Here is an 11,746-nt window from a genome sequence, read left to right as displayed (position 1 = left end):
GCAGATTTGAATCTACGATGTTCGCTGCGGAAAATAGAGCCCTTGACAATTTCACTTTCGACACTAAGATGGTTCGACATTTTGTCCTCTGTGGGCGAGAATGCACCATGATCACAAACTGCAAGTCGGTCAATTATTTTAAGACCAAGAAAATTTGTCAATTGAGTAATTCTACGAGGGTCGAGGATCCCCAATCATTCATAGAACATGAAGGGAGCTTGTATTTCGATGGTTATTCTGAGACCCCTGGTTTCTCTGTGATGGCGGCTGTAAAGCCACCACCACGCACCTCAAGTTGTAAGAAGTTATTGGAAGCCGGTTACACGGCTAGTGGTGTGTACACGATCTATCCACCGACATCATACACCGGCGGTCTACCGGTCTACTGTGACATGGAGCTTGACGGCGGTGGTTGGATCATGCTGCAGAGACGCATTGACGGCACCGTGGACTTCAACCAAGACTGGGCACACTACCAGAGCGGCTTCGGTGATCTCTCCGGTGAGTTCTGGCTGGGGAACGAACAAATGGCATCTCTAACCTCTGGTGGAAGTTGGGACCTCCGGGTAGATCTTACCGATTTTGATGGTACTACGGCGTTCGCAAAGTACGGGGCTTTCGGACTGACTGGCGCGAACTACTACCTGTCTATCGGGACGTATGACGCCAGTAGCACCGCTGGTGACGGTCTGGGATACCACCGAAACAGGCCCTTCTCAACAAAGGATAATGACAACGATGACTACCTTTCCGGTAGTTGTGCAGAAGCAAGAGATGGCGGCTGGTGGTTTGGGCTCTGTATACATTCACATTTAAATGGAGAGTTTTATTTAGATGGAAGTTATCGAGATAACGATGGTATTGTGTGGATGCAATGGCATGACGACTTGAATCCTCTACAGGCGAGCAGCATGAAGATGCGTGAAACAGAGTGAGTTGACATTGATACAAAGTTGCTGATACGGGACAAGCTAGTGGCATGTGGTGTTGTTAGTTTCGGATTTGTGGAACAACATGACCAGAAGGGTCGATTTCACAAAGAGTTATGACTAGCTACTAAAAACTTAGGACTAGTCCTATGACTTTTTTGGGGTGATTTGACACGGAATGACCCTCTTGCTTGATTGCCAGTGCTCTGTCTCATTCAATCATTGGTTTACAATTGTTCTATGTGTCATAAGTTTACATTCATTGTTTGTTAAATTGTTGTATTTCTTTAGTACGGTAATGTTGTATCTTGTACTGTTTGTTGAAATCTTGGCCGAATAAATAATAATAATAATATAATAAAAATAATGAGTTATCTACAAATTTTAGGCTAGTCCTAAGTTAGGACGAGTTGCTCGCCCTAACTCGAGATAAGACTATAAGTTAGGACGAGTATAGGATCGCCCATATAAATTTAAAAAAAAAGACGTATAAAAAGATAGAATTTACTTCTGTGACGTCATTAAAAGCCATACTCCCTTTTGTAAAATAGTGAAAACCCACTCATTTTGTCCGCCATCCCACTCTTGCAAAGAGCCATAATAAGTCAGACAACTCTTTTTAGAGTTAAAGACTTGGACAAGAGAGTGAAATTTCCACTGTACATTAAGAAAGTAAGATTAAATTATTTGTAAGAAAAAAATACCGGTATGTGGCTTTCAATGAAGTAACAGAAGTAAATTGTATGTATAGGATAATGTTTACTTCTGTGACGTCACTGCCTAATACTGCCTGTACGTAATATTCCAGTATTTTTGCTCAGAGTGACGAAATGTTAATGTACGTCTTGACATCAATTTTCCGGCATTGCATTGGAAAGAAAATGAATAATGTAAATCAGAAATTGACGTCGACATTCGCAACTTTATGGTTTTAAAGGTTTTAAATCTTAAAGGTAAGCTCATTATAATTAATTTTTTTTTTTTTTTTTTTTCATCGAATTGCTTATTTTGATATAGGCAAACATTATTAATTAAGAAAGATTGGTCACATTTGAACGTTTCAGCTGCGTGTCTACTTATTGAGATAAGAATACAAACTTTCCGGGTACTTTCAAATCAGAACGTCGAATCCATCCACTTTTGGCGAAGTGAAAGCGGGCAAACCACATTTCCGGCCGCAGCATTCATTATCAAGAAAATGTGAATCTAAAAAAAACTCGACTTGAGGAGTTTTATACATCAGGGAATTTGTATCCCAACCAAAAGTCATCTACGGTTAGGGCCTACAGGGTAATAATAATAATAATTATAGTATCGAAGTCTTATATAGCACACGTATCTACCAAAAACAAGATACTCAATGCGCTCAGTATATTGTGCTTGTTGTTTTCCATTTCAATAGTTTATTGTGCTGTATCAATCTCGTTTTTAATATCAAATTTTTATTTGGAAATCGCACAATGAAAAATAAAATTAAAAAGCAATAAGCTGCAAATTTAATATCGGAGCGGTCTTGGCTACCACAATATTGATTTTTGACAAGGAGCGTGTTCAAGCAAAATTTATTGATAAAATAGGTACTTGAGCGAAAATGGCTAGTCGGGATCTTTGCTGAACTCAGCTCCGTGTGCTGCATGTGTATTCGCAGTTAGTCAAAAATGGACTAAAAACGTACAGAATTTGCGAAGTGAGCCACGCATAAAGAAGATTACATTATTCTTTTATGGCAGAAAAAAATTCTCCATTCACCAGTAACAGGGGGCCCGATTAAGTTGTTTTAAATAACCAACAACAAATCTACCTAGTTGGTAAGACACTGCTCTAGAATTGCAAGGGTCGTGGGTTCGAATCCCACCCGAGTAACATGCCTGTGATATTTTTTCACAGGACTCGGGAAAGTACTGAGTATACAGTGCTAACACACATCGGTGTATGGGTAAAAACCAAAATTAACAAATCTACCATTCAAAATTTCGAAAGTTACCGTTTAAGCTTTCTCTATAGTCCCTACACAATGCCCTGAATACAACTTTTTTTAAAGAGAGATAATTCTTAAATTAAAAACACAGTCCGCCCTTTTAGTGTATTTAAAATGGCGAGTTGTGTGGATTATTATATCTATATTGTATACTTTGAAGGCATCCTTATTTCTTTCGTAACAACACTTTATATATAGCTCAAATCACCCGATCCAAGGTATTATCAATTAATTTGATAAAAAATTAGCCTATAATGAAAACGTGGCCGATAATTATTGATGGTAAGACCGTGGTCGGTAATAACAATGCTTGTCTGGCCTTCTATTAGGCTAAAGCTATTATTGTAAGAGCCGGGATTTTGGTGTTTTGCATGGAAATATTAAACATTAAACATTACAATTGAATATTAAACATTTTAATTAAAGTTGCTGGGGCAGTGTACACGTTCGGCTTAAAGGCAGTGGACACTATTGGTAATTGTCAAAGACTAGCCTTCACAGTTGGTGTATCTCAAAATATGCATAAAATAACAAACCTGTGAAAATTTGAGCTCAATAGGTCATCGAACTTGCGAGATAATAATGAAAGAAAAATAACCCTTGTCACACGAAGTTGTGTGCGTTTAGATGGTTGATTTCGAGACCTCAAGTTCTAAATCTGAGGTCTTGAAATCAAATTCGTGGAAAATTACTTTTTTCTCAAAAACTATGGTACTTCAGAGGGAGCCGATTCTCACAATGTTTTATACCATCAACCTCTCCCCATTACTCGTCACCAAGAAAGGTTTTATGCCAAAAATTATTTTTAGTAATTACCAATAGTGTCCACTGCCTTTAATCTCAAGACACAATTTCCACAGATACAGTAAATTTATTTGTGTACACGGTTGGAGGATAATGTAGTAGAAAGCTCCCCTTAAAATAGTATTTACTGAGATACTGTAGTTTTTTTAGAAATGAGTAAAACAAGTCACCAAAACTGTTTTCATCTCAGTGAGACGAAAATTATTTTAGCATTTAAAACGTATTTTTTCCTCAGCAAAGGAAGGCCTTCTAATATCACTATTTTCGATCTGTGTATTTTTTTTAATACAAGTTTAATGTAAAACTGTGGACATCGGTTTTTGCGTTACAAAAAGTAGCCAATAATACAGCACGGGGAAGGGGTTTTAAAGCCATTGGACCCTTTCGGTAAACAATATTGTCCAAGGCCCACACTTCGTGTATCACAACTTCTATATCATAACAAACCTGTGAAAATTTGGGCTTAATCGGTCATCGGAGTCGGGAGAAATTAACGGGAACACCCACCCTTGTATCCGCGCGTTTCGCCGACATTGTGTTTAAAATAAATCCGTAATTCTCGTTAACGAGAATTTATACATTTTTTTTTACTGTTTTCTCAAAAAGTAAAGCATTTCATGGAATAATATTTCAAGAAAAGTATTTCACCTCTACCTTCTGTAAACCCAGTAAGTTATTTGTAAATCTGTGAACTTTTTCTTTTTCTTCTTCTACCGAAAGGTTCCAATGGCTTTAAAGCCATTGGACACTTTCGGTAGAGAAAAGAAAGTTTACATGTTCACAAATAACTTACAGGGATTACAAAAGGTAATGGTGAAAGACTTCTCTTAAAATACTATTCCATTAATTGCTTTACTTTTTGAGAAAACATTAAAACAATTGTCAATTCTCGATATCGAGAATTACGAATTTATTTCAAACACATGTCATGACACGGCGAAACGTGCGGAAACATGGGTGGGTTTCCCGGTTTTTTTTCTCCCGACTCCGATGACCGATTGAGCCTAAATTTTCACAGATTTGTTATTTCATATAGAAGTTGTGATACACGAAGTGTGGGCTTTGGACATTACTGTTTACCGAAAGTGTCCCATGGCTACCTTGCAAAAACTCATACAGTCTCTGCCCTTTAAAAAGGTATAAAGTGACCATGAAATCCCGTGATTAAAAACAAAGCCTGTTATATATATGGGTTTTTAATTACTGTGCAATTAATCCGCTGCGTATACTATTGTGGACATAAAAATACAACTTACTATCTCTATATGGCCCATTTCATTCATAAACTGTATAAGGCTCTAAAAGCACAACAATTTACTAAGCATACAAAAATATTGCTTACGGGACAGGGGTAACCACGTGCGGCACAGTTTGTAACTGGTTCAGTGCTTAGTTTTGCTAAGAAGAATTTTGTTCAGCTTAAATGACATTGGGCCCTTGGGCCTGAGCTTTTAATTTTACTGTTTTAGTAATGAGCCATTAATTGGTAAAAACCAACCGCCTGCTCGGAAGTGACCTTTTGATCAAGTGATCAACAATGCCTATAATGGGTCCGTCTTTTCTTGTCAATACTTTAAAGAATTAACTCTAAAGAGACACTATTATGTTGTAGGTCACATTATTTTGTTCAGAAAGTAGCCCGTTTAGCACATGGCCTAAACATCATTTCAGACTAAGATTACAATAAGTATTTTGTTGAATTGTTGTAGAATAATCTTGTGAATTAGTTCTGTGAATAAAAGCGTGTAAGAAAGGAGTACCAACAACCAACCTTCAAAAAAGTTTGAATAATGTCATTAATGTAAAGTGGATAGGCCTTCCTGTTTGTAGTATACCTTTAAGCCACTGTACCGCCCAGCCGCCTATATCGATATACTGTATGTGGTAGGAGGAAACCTTGCTAGCTTGTGTTTGTAGAAAAAAAAAGGAATGTCAAAAGAATCCTCGATAGTCATTATTAAGCTAACGAAGCTAATGATGATGAAATAATTTAGCTCTTACCCCAACAACACGCTCATTAGTAAACACAAAGGAAACTGTATTTAATTGTATTCATCATTCACGATAATATTGTCGAAAACTCACGCCTTCGCATTTTAATCAGTATAATAATTGAGTCTTGAAAAGCTATTGTGTCCGTTTTATCCTTACAAACAAATATTCGCCATAAAATTTACCGTAGCCGTTTAACAGACGTCAGAAATTAAAGCGCAACTGACGAACATTACATGGACCAATCAAAACACAGATATGGAAAGACGACACTGCACGTCTATCTAATGAAATCATCCAATGAAATCACTGAATATGTAAAACAGGTGCCTGTCTTTATCATTGCGGATCATGATAATACCAGTGTAGCTGACCAACTACATTACCTTGTAACCTCGACCAATCATAACACAGACACCGGTACTGAAAGCTTACGTCACAGCACGTTTATCCAATGAAATCATTATATCCATCAATGGAACAGTATTTCATGCCTTTTCATTGTTGATAAACGAAGCATGGACGGCCGAAAGTTAGCAAAACATTCAATCGTGTTAACAGAATATATCTGACCAAATTCAATATCTTTCGCAAACATTCAATGGAGTAAAACATCTCCCTGATTGGTAGCTGTGTATCCAACAAATTCAACACTATTTTTGAATAGTTGTGTGACAATGTTACAAACTGTGGCCGTCTGTTTTTTTTTTTTTTTGTTTTTTTTTGCATTTTAGGCTTTCCATAGTTTTCCGACCTCCGTTGGAAAAAGCTTGGGCTGGCTCTATAAAGACACAAGCTGTTCTATCATCCATCATGTTCGCATAGCAGCAACTGTTTTCATACCACTTTTCTGTGTTCGGCCGTGCAGTGATGAGACTGACGTCGCTGGCATCAATCCACGACTCTATTTTCCCCGTAGATCAAAAGGTCTCCAACCACTATACAAGATTCTCTACGGCTGAACTAAAGATGGAGTTTAAATTCCATGAGCATTTTTACAATGTCAAACTCGTTATAGTATTCACGATTTTTCTCTTGATAATTCGAGGCGCCGAGAGTCGATGCAGATTTGAATCTACGATGTTCGCTGCGGAAAATAGAGCCCTTGACAATTTCACTTTCGACACTAAGATGGTTCGACATTTTGTCCTCTGTGGGCGAGAATGCACCATGATCACAAACTGCAAGTCGGTCAATTATTTTAAGACCAAGAAAATTTGTCAATTGAGTAATTCTACGAGGGTCGAGGATCCCCAATCATTCATAGAACATGAAGGGAGCTTGTACTTCGATGGTTATTCTGAGACCCCTGGTTTCTCTGTGATGGCGGCTGTAGAGCCACCACCACGCACCTCAAGTTGTAAGAAGTTATTGGAAGCCGGTTACACGGCTAGTGGTGTGTACACGATCTATCCATCGACATCATACACCGGCGGTCTACCGGTCTACTGTGACATGGAGCTTGACGGCGGGGGTTGGATCATGCTGCAGAGACGCATTGACGGCACCGTGGACTTCTACGAAGACTGGGCACACTATCAGACCGGCTTCGGTGATCTCTCCGGTGAGTTCTGGCTGGGGAACGAACAAATGGCATCTCTAACCTCTGGTGGAAGTTGGGACCTCCGGGTAGATCTTACCGATTTTGATGGTACTACGGCGTTCGCAAAGTACGGGGCTTTCGGACTGACTGGCGCGAACTACTACCTGTCTATCGGGACGTATGACGCCAGTAGCACCGCTGGTGACGGTCTAGGATACCACAGAAACAGGCCCTTCTCAACAAAGGATAATGACAACGATGACTTCAGTTCCGGTAGTTGTGCAGAAGCAAGAAATGGCGGCTGGTGGTTTGGGTACTGTATACATTCACATTTAAATGGAGAATTTTATCTAGATGGAAGTTTTCGGGATAACGATGGTATTGTGTGGAAGCAATGGCATAACGACTTGAATCCTCTACAGGCGAGCAGCATGAAGATGCGTGAAACAGAGTGAGTTGACATTGATACAAAGTTGCTGATACGGGACAAGCTAGTGGCATGTGGTGTTGTTAGTTTCGGATTTGTGGAACAACATGACCAGAAGGGTCGATTTCACAAAGAGTTATGACTAGCTTCTAAAAACTTAGGATTAGTCCTATGACTTTCTTGGGGGTGATTTGACATGGAATGGCCCTCTTGCTTGATTGCCAGTGCTCTGTCTCATTCAATTATTGGTTTACAATTGTTCTAGGCGTCATAAGTTTACATTCATTGTTTGTTAAATTGTTGTATTTCTTTAGTACGGTAATGTTGTATCTTGTACTGTTTGTTAAAACCATGCCGAATAAATAATAATAATAATAATAATAATAATAATAATAATAATAATAATAATAATAATAATAATAATAATAATAATAATAATAATAATAATAATAATAATAATAATAATAAAAATGAGTTATCTACAAATTTTAGGCTAGTCCTAAGTTAGGACGAGTTGCTCGCCCTAACTCGAGATAAGACTATAAGTTAGGACGAGTAGATCGCCCATATAAATCCCAAAAAGACGTATAAAGAGATTTACTTCTGTGACATCATTAAAAGCCATACTCCCTTTTGTAAAATAGTGAAAACCCACTCATTTTGTCCGCCATCCCACTCTTGCAAAGAGCCATAATAAGTCAGACAACTCTTTTTAGAGTTAAAGACTTGGACAAGAGAGTGAAATTTCCACTGTACATTAAGAAAGTAAGATTAAATTATTTGTAAGAAAAAAATACCGGTATGTGGCTTTCAATGAAGTAACAGAAGTAAATTGTATGTATAGGATAATGTTTACTTCTGTGACGTCACTGCCTAATACTGCCTTTACGTAATATTCCAGTATTTTTGCTCAGAGTGACGAAATGTTATATACATTTTGACATCAATTTTCCGGCATTGCATTGGAAAGAAAATGATAAATGTAAATCAGAAATTGACGTCGACATTCGCAACTTTATGGAGTTAAGTTTTAAAACTTAAAGGTAAGCTCATATAATTAATTTGGGTTTTTTTTCATCGAATTGCTTATTTTTATATAGGCAAACATTATTAATTAAGAAAGATTTGTCACATTTGAACGTTTCAGCTGCGTGTCTACTTATTGAGATAAGAAGACAAACTTTCCGGGTATTTTCAAATAAGAACGTCGAATCCATCCACTTTTGGAGAAGTGAAAGCGGGCAAACCACATTTCCGGCCGCATCATTCATTATCAAGAAAATGTGAATCTCAAAAACTCGACTGGAGGAGTTTTATAAATCAGGGAATTTGTAGCCCAACCAAAAGTCATCTACGCATAGGGCCTACAGGGTAATAATATAATAATAATTATAGTATCGAAGTCTTATGTAGCGCACGTATCTACCAAAACAAGATACTCAATGCGCTCAGTATATATATAATGTGCTTGTTGTTTTCCATTTAAATGTTTTATTGTGCTGTATCAATCTCGTCTTTAAATATCAAACTTTTATCTGGAAAACACACCATGAAAAAGAAAATTAAAAAGCAACAAGCTGCAAATTTAATATCAGAGCGGCCTTGGCTACCACAATATTGATTTTTGACAAGGAGCGTGTTCAAGCAAAATCAATTGATAAAACAGGTACTTGAGCGAAAATGGCTCTCGTGATCTTTGCTGAACTCAGCTCCGTGTGCTGCATGTGTATTCGCAGTTATTGTGTCAGCCATGGTGGCTACGCGAGCAAATGGACTAAAAACGTACAGAATTTGCGAAGTGGGCCACGCATAGAGATGATTACATTATTCTTTTATGGCAGAAAAAAATTCGCCATTCACCAGTAACAGGGGGCCCGATTAAGTTGTTTTAAATAACCAACAACAAATCTACCATTCAAAATTTCGAAAGTTACCGTTTAAGCTTTCTCTATAGCCCCTACACAATGCCCTGAATACAACTTTTTTTTAAGAGAGATAATTCTTAAATTAAAAACACAGTCCGCCCTTTTAGTGTAGTCAAAATGGCGAGGTATATTTGTGTGGATTATTATATCTATATTCTATACTTTGAAGGCATCTTTATTTCTTTCGTAACAACACTTTATATATAGCTCAAATCACCCGATCCAAGGTATTATCAATTAATTTGATATAAAATTAGCCTATAATGAAAACGTGGCCGATACTTATTGATGGTAAGACCGTGGTCGGTAATTAAGAGTCAGTTCAGGTAAATAATTGACATAGTTGCTCACGGTCAAAAAATTAATTTTTTTTATACTTTGTAGGTGGAAGGGCCTTGGGGTGCAAGTAAACAAAATTGCATTTTCAAATCTATATATAGCCCGTTGCCATGGTTACGGCTCATTTTGTTTTTTGGCCATTTTAGGCCGATTTGGGGGTCTGAAAAACTGTTTTTTAGCTCATATTTACCACTCCATCCCACCAAAATGCAAAATTATTTCAAAAAACCTTTTATATCACTACAAAGTATCATCCTTGGCCTTCCTTGAGAAAAAAAACTATTGCTTTAATTATCACCCTTGTGCTATTTTTGCATCATGCATTACAGTATGTTTTTAGAACCTGCAAAATCGACATTTTTACCCTATTTTTGGACCCCAAAATGTCAACTTGCCAGGGGTCTCAGAAAATTTTCCTTTCGGCTGTGATTAGGGCCAACATTGGTCTTTCCATATCTGGTGTCAAAAACTTGGGCAATTGTATCCTGTTGTGACAGTACTGCCTCAAAACTAGACTTTTTCCCCAAAACGTGAAAAATGCCTTTTTAAGGGTCTTTTCACATAATATCGACATACGTGTCCACGGTAAAAAAAAAAGGAATATTTTTCTTATACTGTGGATGGTAGGGACTTGGGGTCCAAATAAACAACATTTACATTTCAAATCATAATATAACACGTTGCCATGGTAACAGTTCATTTGTGTTTAGGCCACTTTAGGCCGATTTGGGGGTCTGAAAAACTGTTTTTTTTAGTTAATTTTGGCCCTGATCAAAACCGAAAGAAAAATATTCTGAGACCCCTGAAAAAATGAAATTTTGAGGGCAAAAAATATGGTAAAAATGTTGATTTTGCAAGTTCTAAAAACATACTCTAATGCACGTTCTTAAAATAGCACAAGGGTTAAATTTATAGCAATATTTTTTTGTCTCAAGTAAAGCCAAGGATGATACTTTGTAGTGATGTAAAAGGTTTTATGAAATATTTTTGTTTTTTGGTGGGGTGGAGTTGTAAATATATATAAAAATATTCTATACTTTGAAGGCATCTTTATTTCTTTCGTAAGAACACTTTATATATAGCCCAAATCACCCGATCCAAGGTAACATCAATGTGATAAAAAAATTAGCCTATAATGAAAACGTGGCCGATAATTATTTACGGTATGGTCGGTGATAACAATGCTTGTCTGGCCTTCTATATAGGCTAAAGTATGGTGGCCCTGAAGGGACATCGCATATCGCAAACGTGTGCGCATACGTATGCAATGTCGTGAAACAATTCGCAAATATGTGCGCACACGAATGCAATGTCGTGAAACAATTCGCGAAAATGTGCGCACACGTATGCAATGTCGTGAAACAATTCGCAAATATGTGCGCACACGTATGCAATGTCGTGAAACAATTCGCGAATATGTGCGCACACGTATGCAATGTCGCGAAACAATTCGCGGAAAAACAAGGGTGTTTTTTTCCGTTGTTTTCTCCCGACTCCGATGACCGATTGAGCCCAGGTTTGTTATTTAATATAGAAGTTGTGGTACACAAAGTGTGGGCCTTGGACAACACTGTTTACCGAAAGGGTCCAATGGCTTTAATTACAGTCCTATAATGGGCAAGATACACAGTTAATCCGCCAAGTAGACATTGTGGACATAAAAAATGCAATTAACCAGGGCCCATTTCATCCATAAAGCTGTAGGCCAATAAGGCTCCAAGCACAACAATATTCTACTAAGCATACAAAAATGTTGCTTATACTAAAAAGGGGTAACCATGTATCATATTCGCGCACAGTTTGTGACTG

At 37.6% G+C, this 11,746-nt stretch overlaps 2 protein-coding genes across 2 annotated transcripts; both read left to right on the top strand.

Moving 5' to 3' along the window:
- The first annotated feature begins 17 nt into the window (after positions 1–17).
- Positions 18–965, top strand: LOC139937345 (ficolin-1-like). The gene has a single exon (XM_071932448.1). The coding sequence runs from the start codon at positions 18–20 to the stop codon at positions 933–935; it is 918 nt and encodes a 305-aa protein (XP_071788549.1). The 3' UTR covers positions 936–965.
- Positions 966–6,783: 5,818 nt separating this feature from the next.
- Positions 6,784–7,701, top strand: LOC139937343 (ficolin-2-like). Its single transcript, XM_071932447.1, has one exon. The coding sequence runs from the start codon at positions 6,784–6,786 to the stop codon at positions 7,699–7,701; it is 918 nt and encodes a 305-aa protein (XP_071788548.1).
- The last annotated feature ends 4,045 nt before the right edge of the window (positions 7,702–11,746 follow it).

This window comes from Asterias amurensis, chromosome 5, assembly GCF_032118995.1.
Source record: "Asterias amurensis chromosome 5, ASM3211899v1".
NCBI classification, from domain to species: Eukaryota; Metazoa; Echinodermata; class Asteroidea; order Forcipulatida; family Asteriidae; genus Asterias; species Asterias amurensis.
Note: the sequence above shows the minus strand (reverse complement) of the source record. Positions and strands in the feature narration are given on the sequence as shown.